This window comes from Barbatula barbatula (genome assembly GCF_947034865.1).
Source record: "Barbatula barbatula genome assembly, chromosome: 22".
NCBI classification, from domain to species: Eukaryota; Metazoa; Chordata; class Actinopteri; order Cypriniformes; family Nemacheilidae; genus Barbatula; species Barbatula barbatula.
Genome location: NC_136785.1, coordinates 2,013,083 through 2,028,648, shown reverse-complemented (window position 1 = coordinate 2,028,648; position 15,566 = coordinate 2,013,083). Strand labels below are relative to the sequence as shown.

The window sequence follows — 15,566 nt, the reverse complement described above, 5'->3', positions numbered from 1 at the left end:
CCGGCACCTCTCACTGGCTAACAACAACTGGCAAATCCTTATTCATGGGTGTGGGGGACAATCCCTTCCATTTGTCCATAAGGAATCAACAGGTCAAAGAGAGAGAGACACACACACAGATGTGGTTAAATCACATGTGAATGCAATGTCAGCCCAAACGTTATATACAGGAACTCCTAAATAAGCTACTATTACTAAGCCATACTGTCTGACACCATTTTGTTGGAAAACGCTGTGTCTGCATGAGGAAGAAAGGACGGATTACTTGAGCCGACTGTCTAACCTGCATGTTCTCTGTAGCATCTCCCAGCAGCCCTCCAAAGGTGATGGCGTTAGTTACGGTGCCCAGGTAAATAAACAAGATGGCCGACAGAGACTGAATGTGCAGGGCGTCGTAAAAGTCACTGGCGAAAAATGGAAGTTTTCTTTTGACGTCCAGAACGAGACCTCCGCAGAACCTGAGGAAAACACAAAAGAACGTTAACCCTTAAAAGAAATATGGTTATTCAAGTGTGCCTTTTTGTGTCCTTTGTGTATTATGTTTATACCTGCATACCTGTCAAGTAAAGTATTATATAAAAAATAAAAGCCTAAAATATGTTATTACACCAAAAATAAACAAAACGTATTTTATCATTATAAAACTATTTTTAAATTGATATACATTTTTACAGTTAAGTGAAATGTGTTGGCAAATAAAACTACACCACCAATCATTTGAAAGAAAACTTTCATACAATTTAGTCTCAAGTAGTCTGACAAGTATACTCGTACTAGTACTTAATAAGAACGTAAGTACACTTCATTTTTTAAGGAAAAAGCTGTAAAATATAAACACCAGAATATGAACTACAGGGCATAAAATATGTGTACATTATATATGCCTTGTTTGTTGTTGTGCTAGAGAATTTGAAAACATCTAGACTTAAACTTATGTCTCAATCTCTAGCAGCATCTATCAACTACTATGGACTGACGTCATCTCATGTTCTACATCACATCACTGTGTCCGTTTACCCGTGCATCTGTCAATACTCACTTGCCAGTCATTTTGAGTTCATCGCCAACCGAGTGACCCCCGCCCCCCCCGCTGTGTGGCGTCCCTCCGTTCATATGCAAACCGTCCCCTCCGCTCGCAAGAATGTTCTTACTGCAAACGCACACAGACAATCACATTGCTGTCATAACTCGATTGTTCGATCAAATGTCATGTTGTTCATTGAATTAAAGATGATGAGTTATAAGGTCAGTGATTTAATACCGTTTGTCCGCAGACGGAACAGATTTAGGAGGTTCGATCCTGATATCCGGATCCCATTCTCCCGGAGGCAGAACAATCACTTCATCCAAAAACTCATCTATGCCTGCCAGCAGGTCCTCTCGGTCCTTAGCTTTGTAAGCTATATCGTGAAACACCTGCAGAAGATAGAAATCACAGAGCTTTGAGAGAACAGAGATCAGAAATATAGGAACACACAGCTTTGGCACACACACAAACCTCATCAGACATGAGCGTGGCAATGGCCCGGCCGATTTCACGATACGATTTGGCCTTTCCTTTAGGCCCCAGCAGAACAAAAAGAAATCTACAAAAATGTGATAAATAAACATACTTGTTACTTTGGCAACAGGTTTATTATTGCTGTGATGGTTATGGTGTTGCCATTAGGTACCGTGTGGGAACGGGAACCTCTGTGAGACCTCCTAACATGAGCGCCTGGTGAAGACGCACAAACGCCACGAAGGGAGTGTCCAGAAAATCCACCTCGCCCACCAGCACGTTCGATGCTTCAGCGTCCCGAGGGATTTTCTTCATGAACTTATTGTTCAACTGCAGATAAAAACAAGGATGGTGAATATAAACAATCTATCGGTTTGTGAATATAAGTTTTGAAAATGTGGTCACATGTCTTTCTTCTGCAGAGCACAAAAGAAGATATTTTGAAGAATGTTGGTAACCAAACAACACTGGCCACCAATGACTTCCATTGTATGGACACAGAATCACATTTCTCAAAATATCTTCTTTAACATGCAGGTTTTCAATAACAAAATTAGTTTATTTCTGGGTGTACCTTTAGGGTCATCTACTTATATACCAAAAATATCAACATATATTCCAACATACATTTCGATTTGTGGATCATTTGGATAAACAACACTTACAATAGTTTCATAATTCATATATATTTAACACAATACAGAATGTGTTGTCTTACACGCACGCGTACACACACAACATTTCTGTCTTTATTCAAACACACACACAGATCAAACACGGTAAAGGTTACCGCCACGCAGAACGTTCCCATTTAATCAAACTGGTTCTGTAAAACCAGAGCAACGACTTATCAAAAGAAGTGATACGTTTCTTTATGTGATCGTACTACAGTGAAATAAAATAAAGTCTGATAAGATTGCCGTGTCATGGAAAGAAACAAGTTCCCAGCCAGTCTGACTTTTAAAAAACTCACTGGTGATAAATGTGAGCGATGACAGTCTGAAACACACGGACGGAATCGCAAAACAGAGGCCTTGTGTGTGTAATGTTTAACTGTCATGTTTGTGGTCTGGGAGGTAATCTGTATAATTACTACAGCAGTGAGAAAAACACACAGCCACAGAAAAGTTACAAACCACACTTAATCCACAAATATTGATGCAAGCCGCTGCAGCTATTTTTTGTCCTTGGGCTTGAAGGAGCCAGAGATTCAAACACACGCTGTGTGCGGAAAAACCTTTTTCATCCTATTTAGTACACAAGAGATACTCCAGAGATGACGTGCGACGACTTGTGCACAATAACGGGGCGTTTACACAGATGCTGTTCAACACAAAATTAAAATAGTTGTTTTAATAATTCATTTACATATCAAAAGAGTTCACAGCGCCTGAAAATGCAAACTTTTGAAAATGGGTTTCGAATTGGAAGGATTTCAAACTTAATACTGTTATTTTCTCTCTGTGTAAACTACAAAAAATTTGTGGAAAGGAGATGTCAGGTATATAAATATTACAAGCACAACAATCTATAGCCATGCGTGCATACTTGGCCACCAAAATAAAAATGTCCGACGGTGCTGCTTTGCGTCCCAATCAAACTATGCACTAAAAGTATGTACTGTTTTTGTTATGGAAAAGCATGTCATATTTAGCCATTGTTGCCTGGACGACACTGTGGACTATGAACATCAAAATACGTTTCTTCATTGAATTTAAGTGTTTATTCATTTCTTATTTCTTATGCAATGTTTACTGTAAACTTACATGTTTTCATTCAGTGAAACGTCTTTTTTTTATTTTATGAATTTAGTGTCAATAAACTTCACCTGCTCGCCATGAGTTTTGGGTAGTATAGGCCGTTTAAAGGGACAGTTCGCCAAAAAGAAAAAATCTGTCCTCATTTGCTCACCCTAGAGTTGTTCTAAATCTGTATAAATGTATTTGTTCTGATGAACACAGAGAAAGATATTTGGAAGAACGCTTGTAACCAAACAATTCTTGGCCACCATTGACTACCATAGTAGGAAAAATGACAACGATGGTCAAAAGTGCCCCAGAAATCCTACATTCTTCAAAATATCTTCTTTTGTGTTCAACAAAGAAATGTTTCCTATCAATGGTGGCCAATAACTGTTTGGCTAAAAGCATTCTTCCATAAATCTTTCTCTGTGTTCATCAGAAAAAGACATTTGGATTTGGAACAACTTTAGGGAGAGTACATGAAGACAGAACTTTCATTTTTGGGGGAACTGACCCTTTAAGTAGACCCTTTGAATTTTCACCAGAAACAGTAGACCGTCCAGGTACTTTCAGAATACATTTCAACATACGTTGATTTGGAAAGGACTCTATTTCGGATACCATTTAGGATGGGTTAGCAAAAGTTCAGCAAAGTGTAGATGTTCCCAATAGCGGTAGATGAATGCATATGCACGCAGTGTTTCTTTTAAAAGTGACATCACCAACTACCGGTCTGACATGCTTAGCGCAGCGCTTTCAGTCATTTTTATGGCTTCGTGTGAACGGCGCTTTGAGCATTGTCATCTGTAACTTCTAAAACAAAGGAAAATCTTTTCTGCTTTCTGCTTATTAAGACTTGATTTGAACAAAAACCCAATGCACAGTACCTGATCTTTCTCGGGTTTGTCTGAGAGGTCACTGAGGCTGTTGGAGGTCAGGTTACGATGGGCAGTGGTTGGGCTACCTGCAGAGGTCATACAGGGTCAAAGGTCAAACACTGATCAACACGAAACACTTACGCAGGGAAAGTATGGCTCAGGTTTTTCCCATCACCCCAGCGTGCTTTCTGAAGGCCACTATCTACACTGACATCTCTGGAAACTTTTCCTCTGTTTGAGGAGTCAAGATAAATAAGAAATGACCACAGAGAGCAACTAAATTAATGTGTGCCTATGTTTGAAATGCTGTGTTACTGTATACTGTTCAGCAAATCCTGTATACTGCATACTATCTTTTATCCTAGCAAATAGTGTGCAAACAGGGCATCATTTAACAAGTGGTGTCTGGTTATTATCTTCTGGACATGTTGCATTTCTGCCAGTGTGGTTGTCGGGAGGGGATACGACATGCCCAACATAACCTAAATGTGTGACTATAGGGAGCGGGGCGTTCATTCCACATTCCACATAGTTATCAATTCACAAATACATGACTTTGCTTATGAATCAGTCTTAATGTTCAGCTACAGACTTACAGAGAAGTCCCATGCTGTTGCTTCTCTGCATCTGAATTTGCTCTTCGGATTCAAGGTTGGTAAAGCAAGGCGCAGAGTGATCGAGAGAACTGCGCGCTTCACACACAGACACACAAAGAATAAGAAAGAGACAGAAACAAAAGTGCATGCATGCCAGACAAGTGGGAAGACCAAGAAACAGGGAAGAGAGAAAATAAAGGATTAGAGCAGGAAACACGTAAGGTCTGGAAAACATCAGCAGTCAACGTTAGGCTTTGAGATTCATTTTGAGCTTCACAATGAAAGCAGCCATCACGATACGGACACTTCGACACTTTTTTATACTTTATGAGAAAATTAAACATTGTTTGAGTGGACAAAACTCGTGTTGAAGAAGCTTTTATTGCACAATACAATGTGACATAACAGAAACGCAGCGTTATTACTAAATGTGGAAAAAGTCGCTTAATACTGGAAATGTTTCACAGCAAAACTACTAATAATGTTCTACAAAATTCTATCTGTAAAAATATTTTAACAGATATGGGGTGTTTTTACCCACAAGGCTCTTAAAGAAACAATCTGTGACTCATGTGACAGAGAGAGAGAGAGAGATTGAGCAGATAAGTGCAGGAGATGAAAGTGAGAGTCAGAGGAGAGATGTGGAAAGTGATGTAATGTACGAGAGAGCTGTGTTACCGTTCTCCTGATTGGTGAACAGTCGACTCGCGCTGGACACGCTTTTGCCGATGTCAGCCAGGGACCGCAGGTTAGACTTCTTGGTCTGGTGCCGATGCTTTCGTAACAGCGTGTACATGACCATATCCTTCTGATCGGCCTTTAGCAGCCCGCTCTCAATCTGACTGTCTGTGATCATTTCTGAAAGAGAGACCGAGAGATCCGTCCCATTAACTTCTCATGCTTGTATTCTCAATCTCAGGAATAATTGTTCCGAAGGAACCAAAAATGGGTTTTCAAGTCGGAGAGCATTTTAGGTAAATAACGTATCTAGTTCATCAAAAAGCATTGGTGTAGTGCGCTTAAAAGACACAATCAAATGCTTAGTATTTCACTTGCGTTGCAGTATTGGCTACTGAATCAGACACAGAACATTCTGTATCAAAGGGCTCGTCTCTTATTTAAAAATAGCCAGTGAGCTTGAGTTACATCACCGCCATTTACATTAGCTGCTGCTTACTATTGTTAGTTAAAGGCAGAAGGTTAGCGTTTCAAGGGACAGTTCCCCCAAAAATAAGAAAGTCATGTCATCATTTACTGACCCTAGAGTTATTCCACATATGAATCTTTTTGTTTTGATGAATATAAAGATATTTGGATGCTTGTAACCAAACAGTTCTTGGCCACCATTGACGGCCATAGTAGGAAAAATGACAATGGTGGTCAAAAGTGCCCCAGAACTGTTTGCTTTCCTACATTTTACTAAATATCTTCTTTTGTGTTCAACAGAACAAAGAAATGTATAAAGCAATTTTCCTACAATAGTCTTATCTTTTTCCAAATTTCATAGAATAGCACAGACCACAACTATTATCTTTTTTTAGCTGATGAACGCTAAAACATTGACATCTGATCAAAATTCATTGACATCTGATCAGTTTGATGCTCAACAACTCAAGCATTTAAAATGTGAAAATGCAGGAAGCAAGCTTACAATAAACATACAACGTAAGAAATATAGTTCAGTCTTTAGGAGTCTTGTTCTTGTTGTGAACAGGTTTAGACAAACACCTGTTTTGGCCTGTTTTCCAAGAAGAGAAAAAAAACGTAACAGACGTAGACTAAAATCCACAAACTCAATTGGTCACATTCATTCAACCTGTGTACGAACGCTTTCACGAACAAACCATGATTCACAAAAACCTTTGTACAAAAATATATTCTAAATTATAAGAGAAAAATAGTTAAAAGCACACGTACGCAAAAATCACCAGTCTCTTTCTTTCCTTCTCTCTCTCCATGACAAAATGACACAAGGCATGTTTCAATTTAGGATAGTAGTTATATATTTTAAATAATATATACGTTTGTTTATATATATATATACATACATACATACATACATACACACACACATACATATATATATATACATATACATACATACAAACATACATATATATTCATTTATAAAATTACACGTAGTCGTAGATGTATATAATTTTTTCAATTATTTCATTATATTCAGTGAAAGTATAAGAAAGTATAAGCTGCGTTAGACTATAGCTCGAGCTGCGAGGTTTAGCTGAATAACCGCGCTTTTACAGCGGGCTTACTAGAACTCTGCACACTGCGTGTCTGTATAAAAGGCGTTATATATGTATGAACTGAATTTGAGGACTGCGCACTTGGAATTACTTGCGAGAGCGCATCAGTAGACAGCGTCTCATGGGTTTGCCTGGAGTGACTTTGACTTAAGTGGCGAGAGGTAGTAAAGGAAAGGGTAGGCGGAAAGCCCAAATATGGAGATGGAGTGGGTGTGTTTTATTCAAATGACTAAACTCGTTCAAAGAACAGATATTTTTCGTAGTGTCATGCTGAATTGCGTTTTTACCAACGATCTGGTGAAGCGAGGTGGCCTCCATGTCCAGCATGATGGTTCCCTTCTCGATGCAGTTCTTCAGCTGGAACAGTGAGTGCAGAGAGAGCGTGGCCACGTGAGGTTTACTCCAGCGTTCACCACCCTTCTCTACCTTCTCTTCAAACTTTAACCATCTGAAATACACACATAATACACAGTCAATACATTAAAATTCACTTCGGGCTTACTAATCTTTTTGATAACGGGGTCTGAACTCTGGTATTGCCATGTTTTTGTACAGGTATCCATACTAATTTGAGAGGGGTTTATTGTTAAAGTGCATAGACACAGAGGGCAGAAACATGCTAATAAAACCATTCAAACATTTTCAATTTTTAATTCTACAAAATCACAGACAGATGTGAAACACAACCGACTAACTAAAAGCTTTTAATTGTAAAATAAGAATCATTCAGTTAAGCTTCCTAAACCTCTGCTTGCCCTGTTATCGGCTTACCCATGTCTCTCCAAACGGGTGGGTATCTGTCTTAGAAAGACGATACCTGACCTCTAGACATACACACAGATATCCTTTAGAGAGTCTTGTGTGTAAAGGCTGTTGAGTTGAGTTTAGCCAAGCGTGGATATGATATCCGAGATAAAAGTGAACATACACACATACAGCCGCTTTGATATGTTACCTGAGACACAGGTGAACCCAGAGACCCCTGAGAACTCTGTCCCCACACACATGTGCACACACCGCATGTGAATGGCTCTTCTGTTAGCAAGTGAATTCACTTCAACATCATCCATCCGTTTTAGAAATTCTTTGTCAAAAACAGTAAAGGATTTGAAACCATATAAAAGAATATAACCCAAAAGATTTGCACACAAGTTAAAGCTCTAAGATATATCGTAATAAGCGGAATATCACAAATGTGCATATAGCAAGTAGAGATGCACCGATATATCGGCCAATAATTGATCAATAAAAGCTTTTTTTTACACTATTGGCTATCGAAAGAGGACAGAAGAATTCTTTAAATTTGTGCTCTGTTTATAGGAAATGTTAAGAAACATCACCAGTTTGATGTTCAATATTATTAGACATTACATGAAATAATACGAAAATGTAATCTTATCCCAAGAATTGGTATCGGCACATATCACTCTGAATAATTTAGTATCGGTGCATCTCTAATCGCAAGTGAATGCAATAAACTAAACAAGCTTTAAAGTTTATGTTGGTGCAGATCTTCTCTTTATCTTCTCTGCAGATGCTCTTTTTCAGAAAAAAACATGGGATTGAAAATCTAAGTTGCGGTTTATAATTAAAATCGATTGAACAAACCTCAAGCATTAACTGCATATTGAATTATTGAGCAATTTATCACATTTTCCTTCAAAATCACGCGACCCTAGTATAAATGTCCTGGATTATTTAAAACAACCACAAACAATCGTCATACAGGTCATATCATATATTAATATTTGCTGAAGATAACTCGGGGACATGTTTAAAGACGTAACAATAAAGACTTCATAATAAGTGCAATGTCTGGTTTGTTTTACTTTCATATCGCCGAACAAGCGTATCGCTGGTCTACAGCCCACAGAAATCCATTTTGCATGTCGTGTGGTTTGGTGAGGCGTGTTGCCTGTAGTAACAGCAGACGCCGAGGTGACTGCAAAAGCTGCACAACACACTTTGCATTTTGATGGTATTCCAAGGATGAACTGCTCCAATGAAAGGAAAATCTCTTAATACACAATTTACATCTGGGACAGGAAGGATATAAACACTGCGTGTTAGTATTTATAGTAACTGCGTTGTTTTATAGAACTAAATGGAGTCCTGTCCTTATTTTTTGATAGATAGGTAAACACATGCATGTGTGTTATAGTTGATATGTCCACGCCCCATAAGACCTGTGTATTTTCAGACACCCAATACACAGGAAAAATAATATCCACTCGTAGCTAATGAATGCTGCTTTGTCCTCACTGAAGCATCTTTCCTCTTTGTCTCGCTTGTCGTCCGCTGAGTCATTCTGCTGGTTACACTGTATCAGTTCTGCATATCTGACTCTCAAATCACATCCTTACATAATGTAAAAAGGCCAGATGTAAACCTCAGATAACTTCTGCTGTTGAGTTTCCAGTGTTATTTTCTGCTTGACCTTTTTCTGGAGGGCTTATCGTGAAGTAAACACACACAGGGATGTGTCAAATCTTAAGAACACTCCAGTGGCATGCAACATTCATGAGCACCTGAAAATGACGTGCGTACGTTTACATTTACATTTAGTCATTTAGCAGATGCTTTTATCCAAAGCGACTTACAAAGAGTTCAGGGAAATAGTACGATAGGTGCTAATACAAAGTTACTAGTTTCAACAAAAGCCAGACCACTACCTGTTGAGAGAAGAGAGAACGACATTGAATGCTTCTGTTTCCCTCTTCAAGTGTGTGTCTGCTGTCTTGACAAAGTTGGCAAACTCTAAAAAACTACTTTCGGGCACCGTTAGGTTTGCTGACACGTCTTCAAACGCCATGGTTTGTGAAAACAAGCTTGCATAGCGTTAAAGAAAAGACAATTCTGTCATCATTTATTCACCCTCATGTTATTTTGTGAGGAACACAAAAGAAGATTTTCTGAATAACGTTGATATCCAAACAACATTGAACCCCATCGACTTTCATTGTATCGACACAAAACCACAATTTCTCTAAATATCTTCTTTTGTTTTTGTAGAAAACAAACTCAAAAATTGATTTTCAATGTTGTGACGGTGAATAAGTGATGGCAGAATTTTCATTTTGGGTGAACTATCCCTTTAAAGGAGTAGTTGCCCCCATTGACTTTCCATAGTAGGAATAACAATTACTGTGAACTACTCCTTTATGCCCATTCACATGAAGAACGATAACTATAAAGATAAACTTCCACAACACAGGATGATACAGATATGTTCGTTCAAAGCTTGCACGTTGCAGTTTTACATTTTAATTCACAAACCCTTAAAATTTTAATGGATTTTGATCGACTTTCAATGTTTTATCGTAAAAAAATTACTCTGAATGTAACCCCAACCATATCATTCCTCCACTTTATCTTTATAGTTATCGTGCTTGGTGCCAACTAGTCCTTACTATGTGTTTTTAAAACATCACCTCGCGGTTTCCTTCCACTCCATCTCTTGACCATCGACGGCAAGAAGTTCGTCCAGTTCGGTGAAGAGCTGAGGTGGAGGCGGGCCGCTGTCATCCTCCCCCAAAATAAAACGTATCCGTTCTGCTGCTGGAGAGACTGAAGAGAAAACAGCCAATCAGTATTGAGAGGCGTTCCCACAACCTATGAACTACTACTAAAAATATCCCGATCTTATATCTAGATCTTGACTTTATTGAGAATCTTGAAAAACGTTCTTATGTAGTATTTACACTGTAAGGTGGGACTGTAAGAATCATTTCCTCTATCGGTTTTATGCAACATTATGTTGAAAGAGCTTTCTCGAATATTTGTTTTTTTCAGGAAGTGAGACTTTATTTCCTGTACACCAGAAATAGTTGCAGGATAATTCATGAAATGCAGAGCGTTTGAATCTCACAGGGAAGTTGTCAATACAATGCAAAGCAAACCCAGAAGACATTCCAGATGAGAACACAATGAAAGAGTATCAGGAAGCCCAGTGTTTTATAATAAATGAATTAGTCTTTGTTTCTCACTTATAAGTGTTGTTATAGTAGAAGTTACACCCCACCTTTTCTTAGGTGTAAACAGTTTTTCTTTTACAATGACTCGATTCTTCACATGAACAGGTTGATTTTCAGGTGAAACGAGATCAAATAATAGGTCACACACACATCCCTCGGGAAAGGAAGGTTTTGTTTGTCTCCGTCTTGAAAGAAACAACCAAAAGTACTGAGATTTTTTCACATAAGTGGTGAATTTCCTCAAACAGTCATTGGGTTGCAAATAATAATGCGTTTGACGATGTAAAAATGATCGATAATTGTGATTAAAAGAAACACATAAAAAAATAAAGATTTCGCTCACATTTATAGTTGCAAACAATCTTGATGTGTTATAATAGCGTCTACATGATCAAAGCGTGTTAATTTGACATCCACGTCAAAGGTCGGACCTTTCTGATTCATGATGTAGATAAAAAAACATCAGCTACATAGTTAATAGATCACTCTGTAGTGTTGTAAAATGCAAAAAAACACAGTTACAAACTTGACACACTAACGTACAGTGTCTCCTTTCTCGTAAACTGGATGCATACTGTCATGTTACAGTAGCCGATGCTACACTATTGCGTTTTCCCATTGATCTAAAGGAATAAATAAGGCCACAGTGTACTGAAGCGAGCGAGAAAAGAACATCCCACTAGTCATTGTTTGGCACTGCGCCTCTTAACCTGGGCTAACAGTTGATGCCTTTTGCCACCGGAGCATACATTTACCCATTATACACTGAAGAGCTAAATATACACACGGATGTACAGCATTATAACAATCAGCTGACCGCTAATGCTTAACGTTTTAGGACTGTAAGAATACAAGACACAAATCCACTGTACAAAACTCACAGTATTCTTCTGAGAAATACTTACAAACATAACACAATAATTATTCATTTGTAAAATCTCTGCTTTTCCTTTTTTCCTTTTTTTAAGTGCAATCCAACACTGAGCGAGCAAGCAGGTGAGTGTTTTTACGTTACGTTACTTTATTTTTTTAATTATTATTATTCAAGGCAAAATAAGAGTATCTTTTGTAACGACAATAAAGCACACTTAAATTGGAAAAAAGTTTAAAAATGAGAGAGAGAGATCTTTATATTTATATATTCTATTATATTTTTTTATTTTACCCCTCACCTACCTACTTATCTAGTACCACCTTATTATTGTGATTTTGTATATTTTCTGTCATTACTTGTTTTATGTGAAATGCTTTGGCAATATTGTAACTTCACAATCGTGCCAATAAAGCACATTTAACTTTAAGCTGAAACCAGATAAAACAGAAAGAGACAGAGAGAGAGTGACGGTGCTTTTTTCAGTGGAGACTTTTTGACTTGTGATTTGAAGAGATTAGCACACAGAGACCTTAAACTGAGGCCATGAGCATTCTGCCGTATCTGTGTTTCAATGCTGATTCATATGTAATCACTCACTCGTTTTTATAACATCCTGGATTGCTCTGTGGAATCTCTGTAAGTGCTCTCTGAAGTACGTCTGGTTGAAGTTTAGTCAAAAGCAAGTCAACTTCCATTTCTGTTTGTTTAAAGGAAGAGTTCACCCGAAACGGATCACTTTGTTATCGCTGACTCATGACATTTCAATATCATATTATTTTCTTCCTTCTTGTGAACAATGGTGTAAATTCAGTTTGAACAAACATCAACATTACATATTTAATGTACTTTTAATATTTAATAAGTACTGTACTTGAAATGTTTTATTTATTGTGCTGTCAACTGAAGGAGAAGAAAAGTGGATGTTGATTTGTACTGCCATGAGTTCATTTAAGGGTGAACCGTTCCTTTAAAATTATGTCACACACTTCACACTTTGCCATAACTAAATATTTTAGTCATAAATATAGATATCATTCAGTTATTATACAGAAAGAGACAAGTGCATGATGGGTATTTATCGTCATTCAAAGTCACTCACTGAGGGGTTTGAGGATGCTGCAGACGGGGTCATCCGCATTCTCAGCGTCTGATTTGTCACTCGCGTTTTCCTTTACGCGTTCTCGCTTCTCCTTGGGATTGGACCGTCGTCTGTGTCGGCGGCGGCACCGGTAACTCTTAGGCACGTGAACTCCGATGTACACTGTGTGATGACCTGCACACACACACACACACACACACACACACACACACAATGTAAGGCACGGTTGGAATAGAATGCAAAGGACCAATAATATAAAAACACATGCATACACATTTCATAAACAAACACATAAAGTGTTAAAGATGTGAGATTCAGTTTTGTGTAATTCTGGAGTTTTGTGACCGGATTAACACAGCGTTACACAGGGAATATCTCTATCGTCCAACGTGACAAGTATGTGTATTCTCATTGTTATTCATGGTGATGAGTCCGGAGGATTCGTCCTGAGGATTTAAAGGATTTATACACGACAAACTTAAAACACAGCAAAAAAAGTTTTGCCCAACTGCTTATGGTTGACTGTTCGTGCGTGCTGTCCGGAAGGAAAGATCTGACCCCTAGATTACAGATGAACGCCAACAACTTCCTGTACAACTGACCAGACAGGAAATGGCAAAAGATCTCCAGGAAGTGGATGCAGTAACAGACAGCAGTGTGTTTTCCTGACACACAGTTTAATACGATTCATCATTCCAGAAACCTCTCCCTCGCTTCTTATATCTGGTGTTTGTCTTTACACAAATACATCCATCAAATGTTATCGGAGAGAGTGGGATGTATGTGTGTGTGGGGGGACGTTGAAGTCCGAAGTTCATGTTGTGAGGAGTATGGAAAACGCGACACACATGACTTTAAAAAAGGTTCCAGTGTGACTGGTTCTCAATTTGTTGTTGGCAAGAGTGGTCAAAAGTTAATTTTAGATTGTGGGCGCAGCTGGTTAAAGAAACGTTACACTGGATGTCTGTCTGCGGATTAAGGCAGCGAAAATGTTCACGTGTAAAGATCTGGTTTGTTACATCACTCATAATCCTCTCTTGCTCTCTCACACACAAACTACTAACAAAGAGAGAGAGAACGAGTGTGAAAGAGCTGAAAAGTGAGTGTGAAATTCAAGCCACACACACTGGGACACCTCAGATCTTATGTCCCGTCCGTGTGCGTGCGTGTGTGCGAGCAAGCGTTTGCACATTTCTTACCTTCAACTTCTTCATCACACACTTTTTTGATGTAAGATGCTCCTCTGTCCACCACAGCTTCATCTTCCATTCTAAAGAAAACACAAACGGCAGAAGAGTATTAATTATAAACCAGAATCCAGCAGACTCGGACAGAAATAGTAAACATTTTTAATCTCGCCTATGCAGTTGTGTCGATTTCCCAGAATAACATTTCTCTTCAAAACTGCACCTGATTTTTAACCTTTCGGCGACTCGAGTCATCACGTCAGGGATTGAACACAAAGGGTTCTTTTGCGCTCGAGGTGAAAGCCGTCAATTCTAAATGGTTCTTTCCATTTCATACAGACGGAGAACGACTTAATCTTGATATCTGATGAGAAACGTCATACTGAGACCTCTGACCTTCGACCACAGACTCTTGAACTCAATAGGAGACACATGTGAGATGACCGGGGTCTCTCTTAAAAAAAAAAGCTAGAGATATTAGCAAAGTCTTTGTTTATTTATGTAAAGGTGTATAGTAATATCACTTTAACTCTTGGAGATACAGAGAAAGCTGGAATGAGAAACAGCATCTAGGCAGTCGTGTGACCTGGTTACATGTGGGTTACCTTATATTTTACAAACCGGTTGTAATTAATAAACAATAAATTCAGGCTGTAATCTCTCAGTTTATAACAACCGTTCACACACCCTGAGGAATGACACATGCACAAGCAATCTTGGAATAGCGTTTGATGGATTTTTGGCAATGCACCAACACTTCCAGTCTGATTCCATACTAAATGCGGTTTATTTATCCCTTGCGGAAAACAAACGGAAAGCTCAGAGATGTGTTTAACAGATGCTGATGAAGTGACAATATCACAAGAATGTAAGGGAATCTGATCAAAGTTTAACCAACGCCTTGAGTGATGCTTCCGATCTATTCATTTATTCAAAAATACATTGAAATGCTCTTGAAATATATAGAAAATGGGTTAAAAGGTTCCCTACAGTTTCAACACAATCTCAAAGAACAACTTTTCAAGGTCTGCATGAATTCACATGATCTCATTCGTGCGTTTTACTATGGTCTACTATTGCTGCAGTGATGGTTAAGCTAAGTGGTTTATTCCATTTTAATAATCATACATTTTTCTATAATCCATGCTATACTACTTCATTACAATTAGCCATGTTATATTATTTATGAATGGCCATGAGACAGTACAGTAAATAGCATTATAATATAAAAAATCTATAATAATAATAGATCTTTTGTGAGGTCATATAGTCCTCGAGGTGTTACACCTGTGAGCAATAGGCAAACAAACGTGTCCGCATGATTCACTTTCTATGATTTATGATATGGGAAAAATCCCAAGACCTGTGTCGGGGAATGTCATGTGGCCAAAGTAAATACTAGCAGTATAGGCGAGTAATCACCAAGTCAGTGACGCATGAGCTCCCACTCG

At 38.4% G+C, this 15,566-nt stretch overlaps 1 protein-coding gene across 1 annotated transcript in view; it reads right to left on the bottom strand.

The window, feature by feature from the left end:
- Positions 1–15,566, bottom strand: part of slc4a4b (solute carrier family 4 member 4b) — a 28,133-nt gene that overhangs the window by 8,500 nt on the left and 4,067 nt on the right. Inside the window, 12 exon segments of the mRNA XM_079487352.1 lie at positions 206–458; positions 1,040–1,150; positions 1,262–1,416; positions 1,499–1,586; positions 1,674–1,831; positions 4,131–4,207; positions 4,718–4,813; positions 5,396–5,575; positions 7,269–7,429; positions 10,413–10,548; positions 12,929–13,102; positions 14,128–14,198. Coding sequence (XP_079343478.1) covers positions 206–458; positions 1,040–1,150; positions 1,262–1,416; positions 1,499–1,586; positions 1,674–1,831; positions 4,131–4,207; positions 4,718–4,813; positions 5,396–5,575; positions 7,269–7,429; positions 10,413–10,548; positions 12,929–13,102; positions 14,128–14,198 — 1,660 coding nt within the window.